Source organism: Chiloscyllium plagiosum, unplaced genomic scaffold (assembly GCF_037043375.1).
Source record: "Chiloscyllium plagiosum isolate Xiang-an unplaced genomic scaffold, Cpla_swu_hap1 HiC_scaffold_15, whole genome shotgun sequence".
Taxonomy (NCBI): Eukaryota; Metazoa; Chordata; class Chondrichthyes; order Orectolobiformes; family Hemiscylliidae; genus Chiloscyllium; species Chiloscyllium plagiosum.
This window is the reverse complement of record NW_028270153.1, coordinates 16,002,134-16,024,523: the sequence shown is the minus strand read 5'-3', so window position 1 is coordinate 16,024,523 and position 22,390 is coordinate 16,002,134. Positions and strand designations below refer to the sequence as shown.

The 22,390-nt window shown below is 39.1% G+C and overlaps 1 protein-coding gene and 1 long non-coding RNA gene across 3 annotated transcripts in view; one reads left to right on the top strand and one right to left on the bottom strand.

The window, feature by feature from the left end:
* cyld2 (cylindromatosis (turban tumor syndrome) 2) overlaps positions 1-22,228 on the bottom strand; it is a 28,422-nt gene extending 6,194 nt beyond the window's left edge. The window contains exons 1-11 of one of the 2 annotated variants that reach the window (XM_043710745.2): positions 20,943-22,228; positions 20,317-20,575; positions 19,094-19,534; positions 16,913-17,051; positions 11,287-11,594; positions 9,054-9,219; positions 7,290-7,431; positions 5,569-5,676; positions 4,375-4,454; positions 2,881-2,947; positions 298-427 (exon numbers count right to left, since the gene is read on the bottom strand). In XM_043710745.2, the coding sequence (XP_043566680.2) occupies positions 298-427; positions 2,881-2,947; positions 4,375-4,454; positions 5,569-5,676; positions 7,290-7,431; positions 9,054-9,219; positions 11,287-11,594; positions 16,913-17,051; positions 19,094-19,510 (1,557 nt within the window). In that variant the 5' untranslated portion in view covers positions 19,511-19,534; positions 20,317-20,575; positions 20,943-22,228. The remainder of the gene's footprint in view (positions 1-297; positions 428-2,880; positions 2,948-4,374; positions 4,455-5,568; positions 5,677-7,289; positions 7,432-9,053; positions 9,220-11,286; positions 11,595-16,912; positions 17,052-19,093; positions 19,535-20,316; positions 20,576-20,942) is intronic. The other variant, XM_087994768.1, reaches the window with a different exon arrangement.
* Positions 425-16,502, top strand: LOC122560255 (uncharacterized). Its single transcript, XR_006314711.2, has 2 exons — positions 425-1,259; positions 16,166-16,502. It is a non-coding gene; the product is annotated as an uncharacterized LOC122560255 (long non-coding RNA).
* Positions 22,229-22,390: the final 162 nt, after the last annotated feature.

Below are 22,390 nucleotides of genomic sequence, written 5' to 3'. Positions count from 1 at the left end.
CAGTGTTCTGCTACATTGCTGACTTAAATTTTGTAGATAGTTCAATGTTTTTAGTGGAAAATAAACAAATGGTCAGAAGTACATTGTATTTGGATGGAGGGGTTCTTTTAAGTTCAAATATAAGTTACTTATATATGTGGAAAAGATAAGGTCACGAGACAATACTAAAGCACATTCATCAAACTTTATCTCTGACACTGCTTTGTATTACACAGAATATCAACATCTGCAACTCCTAAAAAGATCAAGGGGTAAATAAAAAGATTTTAATAAGTTTGAAAACAGACTATAACCAACCTCCTCGAATTTTAAGTCACAAGAGAGAAAGGATCTCTCCAGAAGCAACTGCACTGTTGGTACGGTCAGTTTCTCATCTTTTTCCAGGATTATCTGATAACAGTAGCTCTCTTGAATTTTCTGGCCTGACCTGAATTGTGAGCATGAATAATAACATTACATAAATCTCTTGGGCGCAATAAATATGGCAATTATAAGGTAACCATAAAAACTACCACTAACAATTAATATGCTAAAGATTTGTAGGTGAGGATGAAATTTCCAAAACCTGAAGTAAATGTCATCATCCAAGATGGCACACCATAATAGTGCACTACAAATCACATGTGAGGACACACACAGCATAGCATACCAGGAATAGTTTCCGGTCAGGACCCAAGTCACTCAGGAAATACAAGTTGGAAAGAGAAATGAAGCTAAAAATGTCAGAATGAGTAACTGCCCAATGTGGGGTTACTGCACAGCTTCAGCAGATTTGAGAAGAAAATGTTGTTGGTTTTATAAAAATTGACATTATCACAAAAAGAAACTTTGACCAAAGTGACAATATTTCAGTATAAATTGTAGGAAATAAAAATCCAACATCTAATTTCCATACTGCTTGTACTTTCTAGTTTTTGAAAAAATGTATTTTCAAGGAAATTATAGAAATTGGGCAGAGACTGTTAGATTTCCAAACAATTTCAGTAATGGATTTATCTACTTTCATTCTCCCTTGACGTGTTAATAGTGCTTTCCTTAATATCAATATTTTATTGTACAATTTAACCACCTTATTCTCAAAATGAGTGATTATAGACTCGACACATTAACTGTTTCTCTCTCCACAGATCCTGCCAGACCACGTAAAAGAGGAACCCTAGGCTCGAAGGAAATTTAATGCAATTCCCCCTTTGTTGAAATCAAGCTGGTCTGATGTCAAGATAATTCCCTAGTGTTACGCAACAGTGATGTCTATCAAGGTAAGCAGATGCACAATTAAAAATTCTCTCAGGCAAAAAAACAGAAGCAAAATGCAGAAATTCCCCTTCACTTTCCATTTTCGAGACATTGACATAAAAGTTTGAACATACACATGGGAACTAAGGTAGAGCGAAAATATCAAACTTCTTTTTGAAAAGCAAAATCATCAGAACGGCACTACAAAAGGAGTTATTTTATTCACAAAGCTATTAAAAAGGTATCCAAGGAGAAAAACAGTACCACACATATAATACACAGAACAGAAAAGAGTTTTTTAGTATACAAGCTCATAATCTCATAATAGAGAAACCTGACACTCCACAAATGAAAAGGACAGAGATTATTTATAGCTGTAGATTTGACCTTAGTCCATCACTTAAAACCCAATTACACCTAATTCAAAATGATGTAATATTTTTCAAAGCATTTTGCACCAAAACTAGTTGTGTAGAAGAGTACGTTCTTATCATTTCATTTATTTCTACTTGTTTGCGTTGGAAGGAACTTTAGCTGTTCATCTAAAGTGGTGTAGAATTACTGACAATCTCTGGATTTCAATATCTTACTGTGGCTACAGTAAAAACCATGGACTCTAGAGGTTGCTGTAGGTTTCAGTGAAATAATGACATAATGCCGACCCATCACTACTCCCAAACCAGCTTCTCCAATTTCCCACTTGTCATGGTTGGGCAGCCATTTCTTATTTTGGAGCTATTGTCATTTGCCTCTTGTCACCAGTGATCACACTAATCCCCTGAATAAATGATAGCGAATGACAAACTGTCAATATGTGGGATCACTTTTACTGCAGCGCTAAATACAAGCAAAAGTAAAACACAAGTATTTTTGAGAGATAATAGACACCATGATAAAACAGAAAATCTGTGTACTGAATTCAGGCTTGCATTTAAGCCAGTGTCACACAGCTTGACAACAAGTGATAATAGAGGAAATGACTTAATTGCAGCAACTCATGAATTTTATGAAAAGATTGAAACATCCACTTTTAAATAGCTGTCTTTTGTGTAAAGGAACGGACAAATTTGAAGTCCCAAGTTATAATAGTTTGTTGACTAACATTCCAAATTTCCCTTCATTTTAAAGTTATTGGCTGAGATCCTTTAATGTGAGATAGTATTATTGAGTGTAACAAATAGCTACATTGACAAGTACTTCCCAAATATGGTTCGAAACCTATTCTGTGTAGCCTGAACTCAGATCAGTGGGACAATTTGAGATTTACAATTAGCCTTAGTTTCCTCAGCTAGGGAGGAAAAAAGAAAATGTATCGACTAATGAACATTAGGTACTCCAGAACTGAGGTTGATCTCTATGTGATTAGCTGTGGTAGAAATAGGGAATGACTTTTGTTGTGCAGTGGTAGTATCTCTATCTCTGCTCCAGAATGTCCAGTTTAACTCTCACCTGCCACAGGGATGTGTCATAATGTGTCTGAAAATGGTGATTTTAAAATTCCAATTGATGAATATCATGCTTCAATGAATATCATGAACTGACCACAATGATGTGGTATCAATAAGCATTTGTAATTTATGAAACTGATCCTGGCAACATTCAATATTGATAGGAACAAAGCAGAAAAAAGATTTTTCAAGCTACCTGATCTTTAACAATGGATCAACTGCCAGCACTTCATGCAGTAGGACATTGATGAATTCTTCTGGATCTAAAATTTGAAAAGTTGCACAATTTGTTTGTACTTATGTAAGCAGTGTTAGTCGGCTTAGTTTGACATAATTATAATATTTGATAAGATACGTTTAGCAGAACACTCTTGGATGAAACTCTGAATTGTAAGGCCACGAAGTCTTAGCTTGCAAACTACAATGCACTATTACACTGGAGGTGTGTCCCTTTTAAAAGAAATTCTAATTGCTAATTAAATTCCAGGCAAGATCAGTTAAAAGCATTCCATCACTTGCATTAGGTTTCATGCTTTACGCAGTCCTTTGCAAAGCTATCAAAAAAAAGTTGAAATTAATGCCAAAATGTTCATACTCTTTAACAGTCCTGAAGAAGGATCGACTTCTCCACCTCCTAATGCTGCCTGGCTTGCTGTGTTCTTCCAGCCTCCTGCTCGTCTCATTCCAGCATCTGCATTTTCTTTGTCTTTAATAATGTCCCTCAGTAACAGACTAGCTAATCTTGAGCAGCTCATCTAATCATATAAAATTTACATTAAGTTTTGAAGACATAGTGATAGTGTCAAATGGAGATACTCAGCAGCAGCAGTGTGTACTTTTTACAAGACACATTGTAGAAATTCACCAAAAGTCCTTCGATAGCACTTTCCAAATCCATGACCAGTTCCATCTCTAAGCACAACAGCAGCAGCATTTACATGGAAATACCACCACATACAAGTTCCCTTTCAAGCAACTTACCATCCATATTTCGAAATGCATCACCATACCTTCAGTGTCACTGGGTCAAAATGCTGGAATTTCCTCTCTAACGGCATTGCAGGTTGACTATAGCACATGAACTACAGCAGTTCAAGAAGGCTGCTCACTACTGCCTTCTCAAGGACAACTAGGCATGGGCAATAAATGCTAGTCTAGCCAGCAATGCCCATGAGTGAACTGAAAAAAAGTACAGAAAGTTTTTGCATTGCTGAAAAGAGATACACTTTTTGTTTCATACTTACCTGGGTAGAATCACAGATACATCTGTTCAAATCATTCTGTCCTGATGAGCGCAAGATTAAAACCTTCAAAACCCAGTCTCTTTTTTTCAGCAATACTTAAATTCTACACCACAAAGTTGCTGCATGAAGATTTGATGAGACATGGCTGGAAAATTCTAGCACTATGAAAGAGCTTATTTGATGCGCTGAAGATATAAAAGATATCTGATGTGGAGAAACATTATAATAAATAGAAGATGAAGTATGGAAATTAGCTTATTTTGTATAACTAAGCATCAAACCACTAAAATCTCAAATCAATATAAAATCATATAAGGTTGCTAGGTCTGGATAAGTTTAGGAGAGAGAGGGCATGCAAATGAAGAGGGAAGAAAGGACAAATTCATACATTTTGGGCTAATTCAACTTCAACAGAACATTACTTATGCAAGAAAAAAAGCAATTACCCTTTTCTGCCGAAGTAAACGTGTCACATCCTAATAGTTTCCTTAATTTTGTCACTTTATCTGCATTCACAACTCCAGTCCTAGGATCAAAGGATTTGTTGGTTAATCCTTGGCATCTTGAACACTTAATTAAAAATCCGGATCCTAGGTTACAGAGAAAATTACAAAGTGCAATATTTCAGAACACTTCTACACTAATAATTTCCCTGCTCCCTTTTTGTCACCAAGGCAGCATCTCATGTTGGGTTAAAATTCTGTACGTTCAGAGAGATTTCTAGCAACTCATTGAAGTGGTCACTCTTCAAACTTAAGTGTAGAGAATATTAGACGGTCTGTATATCAGCTAGAAATGATATTATACTGGGATTTTTTTGTTATCAGTTTAAATAAGTTAAACTATGTTCTTGAAGGGATTTTGGTTTAATTTATAGTGTGTTAGCTTACAGGCACATTCTGTTTCTGATCAGTTAACCCCCAGAATTTCACCATAATGTCCTGATGTTAAAAGCCTGCAGACACTATACAACAGCTGGTTGAGAATTTCTTTGTCTGATGAGCAGCAGGATTGATGGAAGACTCATTAATTCACTCATGTTCCATGCTAAAAATGAACCAAATGATTGGTTTTCAATGAGCCCTACTTCATCAGACTGCTGTTTAGTCTGCTCATGAGAAAGATGGGAGAGGGTATAAATAAGCATGTGAGAAATCACAGAACCCAGTATAAACAACAGTTGATCTATTGTTACAATCTCTACTCCATATCTAACCAGATACTGTGCCGAGTAAACGTTCTCTGGATGTTAAGAAATGCTATGTCCACTTATCGGAATAGATTTGTGATTCGTAACCTAAAAGGATATCAATGGTAGTATTGTGAAATCGTAACAATGCTGTTTTCAGATCTCTGAACAAATGCATGCTCAGTATAAGTAACCATGATTAAATGGAAGGAAATCCTTATGGGGGTTGTTGAGGCCTAATCTACTGCCTCTAATACTACACTGAGGTCAATGAACTGAGAATTCACTTGGGGACTTTGCTGCTCTCGTGGCTCAGCTGCTCACCATCAGAGGTAGCACAAGATGTAATCGGTGGTGATTCCTACCAGAACATTAAAAGTAATAAAAATATAAAAACTGTAGAAAGCTTTAAATTGTCAGGTACACATTTGCAAACACTATCCTCACTCACTTGCGTAGTGGGTTGACTATGTCCTCCTTCAGTACATGTTGAATTTTCTCACTGTGTCCTCCAGGCATGTGAAGTATGCTATCCACCACTGAAGTGAATGCGAACAAGCTGGAAAAGCATTATTTTAAATAATGAATTCAATGGAACAAGAAACAATCAGATCTGATTCAATAGATGTTATTATACACCATCAGAATTGTTATCAGTGTAAGGAATGAGTTTACTAAACAGTAAAAAAAAGAAAAAAGTCTTACATCTTACATGATTCCAACAGTTAGGTTGGATGTGGGAGTGCCAGTAGAGGACCTGACGAAGGAGCAGCGCTCCAAAAGCTTACTATTTTAAATAAACCTGTAGGACCATAACCTGGTGTCATGTGACCCGTGACTTTGCAACAGTTAGGTACCACAGGAGAGTGAGGAAGTGGTTAGGACTGACAGGGGAGTGGATTAGGTTGTCAAGGAGAGAACAGTCCTACAGAATGCTGACAACTCGAGAGGATGAAGTGTTTGGTGGTGCATCCTAGATATGGCAGTAATAGTCAAGGTCAACTGGCAGGATAGAAAACAAGGACCAGGGGAATCCTACCATAGTTCAGAGGAAGGGCTAGGGGAAGAGGACAGAAATGGGAGTAACAGGTCAGACATGCCTGAAGTTCTGTAGTAGTACCCATTAAGGGCCCACATATTATTCTATGGGAGGTCTTGTGGCCCAGTGGGTAACATCTCTGCCTCAGAGCCAAAACACCCCAGGTTCAAGTCCCACACAGGACTTAACGGTCAAGGATGGTGCACTCAAAAAACAACCAAACAGGGTGAGTACCAACCTGTAAATTATTCTACCATATGTCAATGGCAGGCAACCAGAATGGGACAGAGTCTAATCAGTCATGTGATGGGAGTAGTGGTAACTCTAGGATCACTCACTCAGACCTTTTGAGTATATACGTCAGGATGTCATGCAGAGATTGATCAGGATGTTAGTAGAGTACTATGTACAGTTCTAGTTACCCTGCTATAGGAAGGATATTATTAAATCGGAGAAGGTTCAGAAAAGATTTAACAGAATGTTATGGGAATGAAGGGTTTGAGTTTTAAAGACAGGTTGTGATATTTTTCATTGGAGCGGAGAAGGTTGAGGAGTGACCTTGTAGAAGTTTATAAAATCATGAAGGGCATAGTTAAGATGAATAGCAAGGTTCTTTTCCTTAGGGTGGGAGAGTTCAAAACCAGGGATTATATTTTTAAGATGACAGGAGAAAGATCTAAAAAGGCAGGCAACTTTTTATTTTTTACAGAGTGGTTCGTATTTGGAATGAACTGCCAAAGAAAGTGGTGGATGCAGGTACAATTGCAACATTTAAAAGACATTTGGATAAGTACATTATTAGGAAAAGTTTGGAGGGATATGGGCCAAATGTAGGCAAACAGCACTAGTTTGGTTTGGGAACATGGTCAGCATGACTATTTGGACCAAAGTGTCTATTTCCATGCTGTGAGACTCCATACATAATTCAAGGTTAGAATGTGTGTGAAAGAGTGTATGTTGTCACAGGAGTCTGTACTTCTTGAGGGTCTGGTGGTCCACTATACCTGGTACAAATCAGAAACTAGAGTTTATATTCCTTATGCTGGATGCATTCAGCATGCAAGCAACCCCTTCCCAAGAACAGCAAAATCCTCCCAATTGATTGAAAACTAGAAAAAAAAAATCAACCAAACCTAAAAATTGTGGAGTCCAAATAGCAAGAATTGTGGTGTCCCTGAATCCCTTTCATTCTTCCTTTCATCAACTGCAGTACTTCATTTTCTCGCACTGGAGGAACATCCTCTTGTATGGTCAGGTTATCTTGAATTGTCTTCACTTGGAATTGAAACAGACTAAATTAATCCTTTCAATAGTGACAAAAATCTGCATTGTATCCTAATGATCTCAGTAATCCTGGACCCACCTCCATAACCAGAAACCCCAGCCGAAAAAAAATTAAAATCGCAGTCACTAATTTATTTGGTCTACAACACAAAAACCTACAAAATCTAATCCTGAAGTTCCAATGACAAGAGTGAATGACTGAGCTATGAATTCATACGAACAATCCTCATTCTTTGCTCTGTACTCAACCCAGTTATAAAAAAAAACAGGTCACCCACAGCACATCATTAGGACACCTCTACTTCATCAGACAATCCACATCAAACAAAAGGCCACAAACCATTAATGAACAAGAGTCCAAGAAACGACTCCAAGCTTCCTAAGGAAAGCAATCTGCCACCTCATCTTTGGCAGTTAACTAATCAGTCCACAAATCAGAGGTTATTTTCCTGCCTTATAAATATTTCTAAACCACTTCAATCATTTGATAAGTATGAAAGCTATTAATTATCTTCTCTACAAAGATGAAGAAAAGCAGCTTCACTGACTTTGCACCAATTAGTGCAATCTATTTTTCTGTCCATTGCCACCCCAAGGGCATTTCATACTCCCAGGTATGAAATCTGAAATAGTTAATAGAAGGCACACAGTGACTTGGGAATTACTTCAATTTTTACACCATGTCTCTCCTTGAACATGGCTTAGCTTGGGAACACAAACTGTAGAAGCACTAAAATTGTCAACCCACAACTCTTGAGATAGTAAATTAAAGCACAACACTGCGAATGCTTGAGACTTAAAATAAAGACAGAAAGAGCTGGAGAAACTCAGCAGGTACGTCAGCATCTACAGAGGAAGAAGCAAAGTTACTGTTTTGAGTCTTATGAGTCTTCAGAAGTCAACATGGCTGGAAAATGATGATATTTACGTCGATGACTAAGGGGGAGGGGTAGCAAGTAGATCAGATGGTGAAGTGTCCAGAGCAAAACAAAAAGGAAATGCCACTGGTAAGGGAGAGAAGTTGATGCAAAGGGAACCCAGTGTTGAGTCCTGATGGCGGTAAACTGCTTAGATAGAAAAGTAACTGATGTTTGGGTTCCACCAGAACACTGCAGCAGGGCTGGGACCTTGACCTCCTCCATCGCCAGACCATGGCAACACGCGCCTGGAAGAAGATCTCTACAAAGATCAACTGTGCTTAAATTCATTCAAGGGCAGAAGTAACAGTGTATGAATCCTGGGTCACAATCTTATTAAGCTTCAGCCATATACCAGTAACATCAATCTGTTTATTCCACAAACATTGCCTAACCAGCTCAACATTTCCAATATTTTCTGTTATCATACCTGGTTCAAACACGGAATGGAAACTTCCAGGCACTCAAGCACTTTACATAAGTTTCTCTGCTGTGGCTGCATTTCCTCTAACAGGTTTCTGATAATATATTTGTTGAACTACTTCAGTAATAGATGTATTATTCTTCTCCCAGAAAAGGTACTACTGCATTCCAATTTACTCCACAGGCCCTGCAGTTTTGACAGCCCCACTTCCACTAGGTTATAATTCTTTACTTAAATACCCAAAAGCGTTACGGTGGAAATGATGGTTTTACCTGGTGTGGGAACTGGACTGCTGACTATCTCCCTCAGTAAGTTTGATGAAAAGCGTGCGTCAGGTTTACAGTTCCTTAATGGTATAAAAGTTGCTTTGTTCTGTTCACAACAAAAATAACGATTTTTTTCAAAAGTTCCATCACTCGCATCTTTTAGTTCATAGTCCTATATAATGAGACACACAAAACATTACCTGCCAGTGTTATAAAATTGTGCTTTCTTTCCAGTCTTGACCCTTCTCTCCCTGGGGTGTCATGTCCCATTTAATTTTACATCCCCATTTAACAAATATCATAAATCTATCCAGCAACGACCAGGAAAAACCAAGAAACAGGTTATTCCAGTTGCTGGAAGGTACATCAGGATGGTCCACTCAGATGAAACTCTGGAAATAAACATTTCTTCTGCTCAAAATCTCCCCACAGCACAATGGTCAGGAAATCAAACATCCAATTCATTATCAGGTGACACCTAAATTTAAAGTAACATCCTAAATGCATAATTAATAAGAACTTGCCAGAAGTCTAATCATTTAAACCAGAATGTAGAATACTTAGGAAGGACAGGATAAATTTAGTATTTAAAGCAATTTTATCTCACCAGCGAGAAAACATTTTGTCCAGAAAGATTACACTCTAATGTGGACTACAACGATGGTCTCAACAGCTCTGTATTTACATATGTTAATTCCTAGAGTCAACGACAACAAACTGTAATTGCTCGAAAAGCTCAGCAGGTCTGGCAGCATCAGTGGAGTGAAATCAGAGTTAACGTTTTGGTCACTCAACCCGAAATCATAACTCTGATTTCTCTCCACTGATGCTGCCAGACTTGCTGAGCTTTTCCAGCAATTTCTGTTTTTGTTTCTGATTTACAGTTCTTCCGGTTTTTAACAACAAAATAGTACTGTGCATTATTTTGAATTAGGATGGCTGGGCATGGGGGATTTTCTCAGGAGGGTAGATTGAATAGGTTGGGCTTGTTCTCGCTGGAGCTTAGAAGAATGAGAAGAGACTTTATTGAAACGTACAAGATTCTTATGCAGCTTGACAAGATGTGGAAAGGTTGCTTCTTCTTGTTGGAGGGTCCCGGATCAGAGACCATAATCTCAAATAAATGTGTCACCTAGTTACGACAGCTATGCAGAGGAATTTCTTCTCTCAGGTAGTAAATGTATGGAATTCTTTATTACAGAGGTCAGTCAAGTCTAGGTCATTAAGTATATTCAAGGCTGAGATAGATAAATTCTTAATCAGAGTCGAAAAGTGTGGCACTAAAAAAGCACAGGTCAGGCAGCATCTGAGGAGCAGCAGAGTTGAAGTTTCAGGCATAAGCCCACCTGAAACGTCAACCCTCCTGCTCCTTGGATGCTGTGCTTTTCCAGTGCCACATTTTGACTCTGACCCTCCAGTATCTGTAGTCCTCACTTTCTCCTAGATTCTTAATCAGGAAAGAGTCAAGAGTTAGGTAAGAGGAAAGGTAAGAGGATTGGATCAACCATGATCTCTCACTAATGGAAGAGCAGGGTGAATGGACTTAATGGCAGACTTCTGCTCAGCCATCTTACGATCCCACAAGAGCCATACCACATTGTAAAGGAGAGGTTAGACTTCCCACATCCTCCTAAATTAATTCTGCTGCAGTGGCAATAGTCTGATTTTCAATTAATAGTAAACAAACATGAACAAAAGAAAAGAACAAGATAACCACTGCTTTCAAATACAAAGTTGCTTAACTAATTCTAATAAATCAGCACAACAGCTCATCACATGAGCAAAGATTTCACTGGATACTTAAATCTGTGGACAAACTGGGTTCTACAAAATTTCTTGTATATTATGGTGCTCCTCCCAAAGGATGTTTAATGTACAGCACAATAACTAACATCTGCATAAAAATGTTAGAGTGAAAACTTTTCCAAATTTGTTTTTCTCTGAAATAAAATGAAGAACGGTGGATGCTGGTAATCTGAAACAAAAACAGAAATTGCAGAAACTCAGCATCTGTGGAGAGAAAACAGAATTAATGTTTGGAGTCCAGACCATTTTTCAGCAATTTCTGTTTTTGTTGTTTTTTTTGAGTTGGCTAGTTTGTGGATGACCAAGAAATTGGAACCACTTTTTGAGAATATCACTGGTCACTAAGTTTTTGACACCCCAATATACAATTTTTTTAAACATTCAAATTGAAAAAAGATACGTGTGCACATGATTCAGCATTCTCTAAACTCACCAACTCAATTCCTGCCCAGAGATTGTCGTGACCTTCTGGTATACCGATCCATCTGATAACTCCATAGACTATAGCATTATTAGGCAATTTCACTTCCACCATCGACTCAACCTCGAGAGCAATACTGTCACTCTCCACAAGGTTTTGACCAGGAATGGATAGGGTAGAATTGAAAGTTTTGGAACTGTGTTTAGAAATCTTTGAATGAGCTGAGGTGGAAATTTCATCCGATTTTTCTCTGCCCATTTTCCTAGGCGACAAACTAGGAGACTGACTTCCAACTGGCGACTTGTTCCAGATTTCTGTATCTAAGAAAGTAACAGGAGTGTAAAATCACTAACAATTGATTTATGTGACAGAAGATGATCACTGAGATTATATAAAATACATCCTCATATCAACAGTATTCTGACTTTAACTATCGTGAGTTTGGAGAATACAGCCCACAATGATGCAAGCCGTTAGAATCAGTAGGATATGGTTCACCTACATAGTTGTGGGCACATGCTCACAGCATTAGTCCATAATTCTGCCACATATCTATTATTCCATTCTGATAAATAATAAAGAACTCAAGATTTATATAGCACCTTTCACAATCTTATGCTTTATAGCCAAATTAGAAACTGTTTGACGTATATTAACTATTACGTTGTACAGGGAGAAAATGAGGACTGCAGATGCTGGAGATCAGAGTCGAGGGCGTGGTGGTGAAAAAGCACAGCAGGTCAGGCAGCAGCTGAGGAGCAGCATAATCGACATTTTGGGCAAAAGCCCTTCATCAGGAATATAGCTGTGAGCCGAGGGGTGGAGAGATAAATGGGAGGGGGATGGTAACTGAGAGTGCGATAGGTGGATGGAGGTGGGGGTAATGGTGATAGGTCAGAGAGGAAGGTGGTGCGGATAGGTGAGAAGGAAGATGGATAGGTAGGACAGGTCATGAGGGCGGTGCTGATTTGGAAGTTTGGAACTGGGATAAGGTGGGAGACAAGGGAAATGGGGAAACCCACATTGATGCGTGTAGTTAGAGGGTTCTGAGGCGAAAGATGAGGCGTTCTTCATCCAAGCATCAGGTGGTTAGAGAGTGACGATGGAGGCAGCCCAGGACTTACATGTCCTTAGCGGAGTGGGAGGGAGAGTCAGGTCCATGCCCCCCAACAACCCACTCTTCCCTCCCAGCACCTTTCCCGGCTCCTACAGGAATTGCAAAACCTGCACTCACCCCCCCCCCCCCCCCCCCCCCCCCCACCCCCACCACCACAACTCACCTCCGACCAAGACCCAAAAGGAGCCTTCCATATCCTGCACTTCCACACTTTATTTACTGTATTCGCTGCTCCCGATGCAGTCTCCTCCACACTGGGGAGACAGGACACATCCTTGCACAGTGCTTTAGAAAACATCTCCAGGACACCCGCACCACATCCAGGACACCTGTGGCTGAACACTTCAACTCCCCATCCCACTCCACCAAGGACGTGCAGGTCCTGGACCTCCTCCAACACCAGGCCCTAACCACCCAATGCCTGGAGGAGGAATGCCTCATCTTCCGCCTCAGAACCCTCCAACCAGACAACATCGATGTGGATTTCACCAGTTTCCCCTGGCTCCCAATCTTATCCCAGTTCCAAACTTCCAACTCGGCACCGCCCTCATGACCTGTCCTAACCATCCATCTTCCTTCCCACCTATCCGCTCCATCCACCCTCCTCTCCGACCTATCACCATTTCCCCCCGCTCTCCATCCACCTATTGCACACTCAGCTACTTTTCCCTCCCAGCCCCACCCCTCTCCCATTCATCTCTCCACCCCCTCAGCTCACAGCCTCATTCCTGATGAAGGGCTTTTGCCCGAAACGTCAATTGTCCTGCTCCTCGGATACTGCCTGATCTGCTGTACTTTTCCAGCACCACTCTCTCAACTATTACATTGTACGGACAAGTTTGCACAGAAAGATCTCACAAATAACAAGGATATGAGTAGAGAACCTGTTTTAGTGATTGATTAACTGATAGATGTTTGCTGGTTTGTTGAAAGAAACTCTCACCTTTGAACAGTATTGTAGGATCTTTTACATCTAATTACAGGGGCAAGCAATTTAACATCTTATTCAAAAGATAGTATGTGCCACAGAGCAACACTCCATCTATACTGCACTGACGTATCAGTCTCAATTACTTGCACAAGTCTCTCAAGTCTGGCCTGACAAGGAGTTTAGAAAATTGAAAGTTTTTCTTCTAACTGCATTACAGGAACTTCTCTTTGAATAAATTATTGAATTGGCAATCACAAAAGCTTTCCCCTCTATCTACTTAATTTCCCAACAAAGAAAAACTGTGGATGCTGGAGATCAGATACAAAAACAGAAATTGTTGGTGAAATTCAGCAAGTCTGGCAGCATCAGTGTGCAGCATTAGAACTAATGAAGAGTTACCAGTCTCAAAACATTAACACTGCTTTCTTCCCACAGATGCTGCCAGACCTATTAAGCTGCAACTTCTGGTTTTGTTTGCACTTAATTCTCCATTTGGCTTGAGGGAAAATTATAACGAATGACAAGAGTACAAAAATCCCTATATTTTGCTTTATTTCAATGCTGAAAATAAAATGCATCCTGTATTTAGACAAGTATTCTTTCTAAATTAAAAAGTAAATGCCAATTTTAACAAGTATCAGCAGGCATGCAAGTCAAGTTGTCCTTCAAGAGGAGAAGAAACTAACAAAGATTTCATAGACATTTCACAAAAATGTAACCAGGGATAAGTTTTCAAACTGAACTCAGAGTCATCCTTGTAAAATTTAGAAGATTGCCTCTTTGTTATTAAGCATTATCACACTTTCTTGGGTGGGTTGGAACAGAGAAGGAAATTGGATTTTTTTTCATCCAGATCATCGGTTACTTAGCAATAACTTGAATGGTAGGTTTCCAAAGTTCAGAAAGAGCTAGGGATAGTCAGATAGAAACAAGTGGTCACTGTTACATGTACATTTGGCAGTGGTTTACTTTAGTTCTTTTAACAGAACTAATTTTGTGTTGCATTTAGGTTTCAACATCTCTAAGCTAACAACTGTCTACTTCTCCCATGTATGTTAATACTGTCAAATAAAAAAAATTCTGAATTGCAATTTTCAAGAGTCAGAGTCATATGGAAACAGACCTTTCAGTCCAACTCGTCCATGCTGACCAAGTTTCCCAAATTAAACCAGTCCCACCTGCCTGCTTTTGGCTCATATTGGTCTAAAACTTTCCTATTCATGCTGTAACTAGACCTGTATCTATCACTTCTTCTGGCAGTTCATTCCACAAACAAATTGCCCACAGTTTCAGTTATAACGAAAGGTTGAATAGAAACAGGTTCTTCACTCAAGTGTAGGTGGTGAGGGGAGACCTTAGAGGTTTATAAAATTATGGGGGGGCATAGATAAGATGTATAGCAAAAGATCTTTTCTCTAGGGTTGGGCAGTTCAGAACTAGAAGGCATAATTTTAAGGTGAGAGGAGAAAGAAATTAGTTAAAAAGACTTACAATTTCTCTTGCAAATTAAGGTAATTTCCTAAACTACTCTGAAAGTTGATGTCGGTGTTTACTAAAGAGGTTCAATTTGTGATATAAACAACATTATAAAAAGAAATCCAGCAATTGAAAATACAGCATCTGGAGGCTGTAATGGTGCCTCATTCCATGCACTGTGCTGAGATGAAGCAGCTAGGAATTGTTCGAAAAAGACGGTGGTAACATGACAGCAAACTGACTGTAATCAGTATCACCCAACATTATTGGTGTCAAGCACTAAGGATGACTCATTAGCCTGAATATTGTTTTTAAAATCTAACAAAAACTTCAGTATAGTATTATAGGGGTGAATGGATTTGAAGACATGGAGTCATGTAAAATATTTAGATATGGATGTACAATGGGAATTTCTGGTAGCTTATGAAATTGTAGTTTTTTTCCTTATTTATTTTCCCCTCAAAAAATTTAGATTTTCAAAATTGAAGCGAGAGATCTAACTGGATTTGTCCCACTATCCAAGATAGATTTTTCAGCCATGACATGCCCTCCACTTGGGACACTTTTACAAAATGCCTTGCTCTCACAAAATTAGCAATTAGCAAGTATGCATTGTGCAGAGAAAATCAACCTCATTGTGCCAACATTTGTAGGGGTACAACAGCAATCTGAATCTTCTTCACACATTGACTGCAGTACCCACTTGTCATCAATACAGAGAACTCTACATAGTTCAAATGATCTACACTATAAAAGGCAAAGGAGCACAGAATCAATGGATAAAATACAGGAAAACGTCAATAAACGTGTGTTTTTCTTACGTATTTTGCCTAAATTTACTATACTTTTAACTAAAAAGTGGATATTTGATCGTTATCAAGAACAAAAGGAAATCTTTTCTGCAATTGTAGCACTATTTTCCTTTAGGTGGTGATGGAAACTTTGCAAAACTAGGAAAGGATCGTGTTAATATTTACTGGTGTCTCTTCCCTTAAAAGAAACTGCATACCACTTCAACATGAACATGGAATTTATTTTCTACTTCTAACTTTTCCTACTCCAAGCCTAATTCCCAAAGTACATTGAAGATGATGTTGAATGGCTAACAACTGTATGGTTGCAATGGGATTCTGAACCTACCTCAGTCATGAAGTGCATTATGAAGTGTGATTAATAACATGATTATGTTTGATCTGTTTCTTTAACTAATGTAAAATGGAGCAATGAAAAAATTCACATGATCTGCCTAACGGGCTGTGTGACTTGGATACCATGGAACAGGAGGCCCAGGTCAAAACCTATGAGAACAAGGTGTAATGTCACATACCTGAAAACAAAGGATGAAGCAGATGTTCTTCTTTTTACAGATTTTCTATCTCAAAGTCTTTGAACAGAGACTGAGGAAGAAAGAAAGAAAGAAAGAGATGGCTCAGCAGTTGGGGAAAGACCGTATTGTCAATTAGCTACCAGACAGAATACTGGGAATAGCTTGTCCACCAGTTAGGGACACTGGAAGATCTGTTCCTGGTGAGCCAGAGAAAGAAAAAACAGCACTGGCTCTTATACTGACTGACAGATCAGAAATTCTGACAGGGTCAAGGAAGAGAGTCTTCAATGGTTGAGGGACTTTATGGATTCAGCAAAGCTGGGAAAAATGCACCCATTGGCAGTATTAAGACATCAATAAAAGCTATTATTTCTGCTGCTTGGAGTACGAGTTGCTTGCTAAGTAATATTTAGTCAGGACTGATTTTTGTTTGCTACATTAGAAGTGTTAGAACAATTCTAACTTGGTGAGTGACAATTCAAATCTTTCTTTTAGAGTTATCGCTCTCTATTGGATCATAAAAACATTGCAGTACCCATCTTCAGTCAATGTAGGGAGCTTTATCACCATGATTCTTGAATGATCTATATTACAGAGGCCTGACAAAATAGCTTTTAAATCAATCGATGTGATACTGTAAAACGTCAGCTATCTAAAAGACGAAAATACACTGAGATCAGTATTAAAAAAATGTTCAAAGACTTTAGAAAAATGTAGACACATTGACAGCTATATACACAAAATAAACTCCTACCAGTGAAAAGTATCAATTGATGTTCGAACCTACCATTACTGTATAATTTATTCTCTTTATCATTTGAATGAGACGGACCCACTTTAGTATTACTTGCGCAAGTGATATCTCCTGCATTAATGAAAACTTCTTTGTCATTTTTCCTCCCCTTCATTTTATGGTCTCCTCCCTCCTGCATTGAATGGGAGAAAAGAAATATTTGACACAAAACAGCATAACTACAGCATTAGTTTGCAAGTTATTAGGTTTAAAGAGAATGTAAACTGACCCCAAACAGAGATGAGAAAACAACACCAGGGAAAATCAATGGGTCACTTTCTCTAGCTTTTATCTCAATGCTAAAAGAGAGGATCACTCCAGAGTTGAATCATACAGGCAACCAAACATAACCACATGACCAGAGAATATTCTACCCACCTAAACCAGCCTGTGTGCAGCCTGTGGGCAAATATCATGAAAGGTGCAAGATCTGTAGTATAATGAAAGTAAAACTAAAATTGGGCATTCTTGATAGTACAATACACTACACCACTAACATACAGTATCCTTTGGTGCACCCAGGAATCTCTACAAATCAAAACCCCTTTGCAGCAACTGTGGAGAGGGAAAGAGAAAGTGGAGACACCTTCAATACAGAAAATCAATCAAAAGCTGCATTCTTTGTTGAAAAAAATATTGTTTCTTTCAGTGTGGGATTAAGGATTCAAAAAACTTATTTGCCTGGGAAAGAGACAAGGTCATGTCAAAGCAAGGAAAATCATTCCCCCTCTAGTGGAGAAAATAATTTACATACGCCAGTTTTCCAAAACCATCTAAGATGGTCACACAAGTAACAGGTCAGACCATCTCCCCAAAACGTTCAACGGTATTACCATCATTGAACCCTCCACTATCAATATTCTGGGGGTTACCATTGGCCATATAAATAATGTGGCCACAAGGGCAAGTCAGGGCTTAGGAATTCAATGGCAAGTAACTCAAGTCCTGAGTGTCCAAACTTTGCCCACCATCTACATGGCACAAGCCAGAAGTGTGATGAAATATGTTTCACATGTCTGGATACCAATGCACAAATTGTGCACTATCCAGGACAAAGCACCTACTTGACAAGCACGCATTCACGATCTTAAAGATTCACTGCTTCTACCATTGACACAAAGTGGCAACAGTGCATACCATCCACAAAATGTAGTGCAGTAACTCATCAAGCCTCCTTTGACAGCACCTCCCAAACTCATAACTCAACCATACAAAAGGACAACAAAAACAGTGGAAATCCGCCACCTACAAGTTCCCTCCAAGCCCCACACCATTCTGACTTGGAACTTTTTCATCGTTCCTTCACTATTGTTAGATCAAAATCCTGGAACTTTCTCCCTAACGACACTGTGGCTTACAACCTGCATTCCAGCGATTTTGGACAGTGGCTCATTACCACTTTCTAAGGGAAGTTAGGCATGAGCAATAAATTCTGGCCAGCTAGGAAAGTTCACAGGCAGTGGACAAATGATTTAAAATCTCAAGTTTGTTACATGATGAAAAGTTGTTATAGCTTTGGTCAACTCTGAAAATTTTATATTGTTATACGGACTCACTGAAGTCAAAATCAGATGTTAATGGATAAAGACAGCCAATCTGCAACACATAAATCACCAGAGTTTTCTACCTCATTTTGAGCCTCAGTGCAAAGTGAAAGCATAGACTAATCACTGGACTTTTAAGAATTCCTACAATGCAGAAAGAGGCCATTCAGCCCATCAAGTCTACACAGACCCTCCAATGAATATACCATCCAGACCTAGCCCCCTACCTATCTCCGTAATTCCACATTTATCACGGCCAATCCACATAGCCTACATATCTTTGGACTCACATAGACATGGAGATAATATGCAAAATTCACAGTCACCCAAGGACGTAATTAAACCCAGGTCCCTGAAACTGTGAAGCAATAGTGCTAACTATTAAGCACCACTGTGCTGCTCTGTAGCCCAAAATTACACAAATATCTAATTCCAGAATAAGAAGATATAGATGAGAAAGGAGACAAAAGAAAATTGATATTCCAACAAAACATAATCAACTGTACTTTGTCCTGCATCTTGCAGTACTTCAGTACAAATCTATAAATACCTCCTTGAGTTGGAAAGTGTGATAACGTTTTGTGAGAAAGCGCCACTACCCTATAATATTTAGTAATAGTTATGCGCTTACCACACACTCTACTCGAAACAACAATCCATTTAGTTCCAATCCACTGTCACGCCTAGATTTGATAATAGTTTTGACAATTCCTACCCATGTTACCCTGTTCCGTTTCACTTGCACAATGTCATTAATTTGTAGGACAGAAATAGATTTGAAAAGATTTTCATTCTGAACAAGTACACATCGATGAGACATGTCCTGGATTTCAAGAAGCAACTCTGCTTCATCCTTGCTGATTTCTTGGAGATCTTCCTGCTTCACTTTTGCTAATTTTATGGTCTTTTTGTTAAACTCCACAACTGCAGATAATTCATTTTCTGATCTAGTGCAATATCCCAATGAGCCTTTTTGGATCTTCTTCCTGTTTTCAGTAAATTCTTTCATCACAATAAAATAATGTTTATCTTCTTCAATTCCTCCCATTCCGATTTTGGGTGGTCCAAGGACCTGAAAAAGATTACAATTAATTGAGTGTGGTTGTTTTTTCCATTTATAGGCCACAAAAATAAAAACAAATTCGTTTCATTATGAGACAACTGTATCTGAAGAGGTTCACAGCAGTTCAAAAAAATCTGATCTCTCACAAGAGTAGCATCCTGGAAATTGCAGACTTGAGCACCTGCTCTCCATGACAGATTACTGAGTAAGCCACAGAGATCCTATTTTGATCTAATTCACTAGGCAAGCTATCCGGGACCATGCTGACATCAAAAGACCTCCAAAGCAGATGACCATTAAACATTTCATCTAAAATAAAGGACATAAGCTGTTCCTGCACCTTTCTCAGGACGATCCCAATAATTATCCATGAAAATATATTGCTGTTCATTCAGTGTTGCTGGATCAAAATCCTGAAACTTCCTCCCAGATGTATTGTAGGGGTATCCACACCAAATGGACTGTAGCAGTTCAGAAGATAGCTTACCACTACCTCAAGGGTGACCGGATATAGAAATATATGCTGGTCAAGCCAACAAATATACTTCATGATTTTTTTTCTAAATAAGTACAATACAATTAAGTTCCTTGCAGTATGCAAAATAACAATTTCATTTACTTAAAAAAAAAGCTACAGATCTTCCAGAAAAACTTGGCACAGACAACCTATAACAGTCCCTTATGATGTCAACTAAAGTCTCATTGAAGACAGCAATGAATAGGATGGGTAGACAGTGAATAAACCGTCCTCACTATTCTTTTGAGAGGAATACGAACAGTTTTTGACTTACTTGCACACATATCCTGGTGGTAGAATGTATATCGAATGAAAATTCAGGATTTTGTCACACTCTTTTAGTTTTCAGTTTCTTTATTCCTAATGTATGTTCTCCATAAGAATGTCATCAAGACATTTTGCAAAAGTATCTTCATAAAGAAGTTGTCTGTTGTTGAATCAGTCTAGCAAGCTTATATTAGCTTCAAATAATTCCTTCCTTATCCATTGCTGAACATTACAGTCTTGGTTTAGAGATTGTGTTCCATTCAAACCTTATGATGGAAAAAAATTACAAAAACATAAGCATATTAACAAGAGAGTATTCAAGATGCTGTGTTGCACCACCATACATAGTCACAGCAGCATTAGTTACCCAGTTATAGAATTGTAATACTTCTCTACAATAGGAATTAATCTTAATTCCATTCTCTCCTCCTTTACCTATAACTCTGCAAATTAGCACTCTTTAGATATCTGTTGACAATCTGTTGACAGTCACTGGCATTACCGTCACTGAATCCCTTACTAACAACATCTAAGAGTTGCCTTGTACCAGAAACTGAACTGGACTAGCTGTGGAAATAATGTGACAAAAAAAAAGCAGATCAGTGATTAGGAATCCTATAGCGAGTAACTCACCTCCCTCTCAGGACTGCGACAGAATACTCCCCCATTTACCAGAATGAGTGTAGATCCAACAGCATTCAAGAAGCTTGATAACATCCAAGTCAAAGCAACCCGAATGATGGCACCACTTCCACAAATATCCTCTCCCTCCACCACTGATGCCTTAATGATTCAGCGCAGAAATTCACCAAGGCTCCTTGGACAACATCATTCAAACACACAGCCACTTTATATCCCACTCTCATCACTGTTGCTAGCGATTCTTCAGGGCCCCTTCTTGTGGCACAGCATTATGCTCCTATCTTTGGACCAAGAGGCCTGGATTCAAGTACCACCTGATCTGGGGGTGTGTAACAGCATCTCTAAAATTAGATTAAAAAAGGTAGGGCAAGGACAGTGGACAAATGGGAATATCACTATCTGCAAGTCCCACTCAAAGCCACTTACCATCCTGACTTGGAATTATATTACTGTTTTTTCAGTGACACTGGGTCAAAATCCTGGCAACAATGTAAATCTACCTACAGAAAACAGACCAGAACAGTTCAAATTGGCAACTCACCAATGCCTTCAGTAAGGATTGTTAGGCACAGGGAATAAATGCTGGCACAGCCAGCTATAGCCACATCTCATGAATGAATTTTAAAATTATGCACTTCCCTTTTGAGAGCGATGACTTAAGCTGGCACCAATACACATACAGCCACTGGCATGTTTCTTGTTGTTTTAAACACCATAAAATCGATCACATTGGCTCAGTGGTTAGTACCACTGCCTTTCAGTGCCAGGGACCTGGGTTCAATTCCACCCTCAGGTGATTGTCTGCATGGAGTTTGCACATTCTCCCCATGTCTGCATGGGTTTCCTCCCACAGTCCAAAGATGTACAGGTTAGGTGGATTGGTCATTCTAAATTCTACATAGTATCCAGGGTTGCACAAGCTAGGTGGATTAGTCATGGGAAATGGAAGGGTAGCGGAAGTGGGATGATGTTAGGAGATGAGCATAGACTGGAAGGCCAAATGGCCTTCTTCCACACTGTAGGAATTCTATGATTCTCTGCTTTTAGGACAACCCATCCACATAAAAGCATGTTCTTTAATCTTTTCTGCAATCTCTTAAGCCTTCACAGGCTTCCTAAACAATTAAATTGCAACGGTTAAACAATGTGGGCGGCACGGTGGCTAGCACTGCTACCTCACAGTGCCAGAGACCCGGGTTCAATTCCCGCCTCAGACGACTGACTGTGTGGAGTTTGCATGTTCTCCCCGTGTCCGCGTGGGTTTCCTCCCACAGTCCAAAGATGTACAGGTTAGGTGTACATCCGGAGTTTCCTCCGGGTGCTCCGGTTTCCTCCCACAGTCCAAAGATGTACAGGTTAGGTGTACATCCGGAGTTTCCTCCGGGTGCTCCGGTTTCCTCCCACAGTCCAAAGATGTACAGGTTAGGTGTACATCCGGA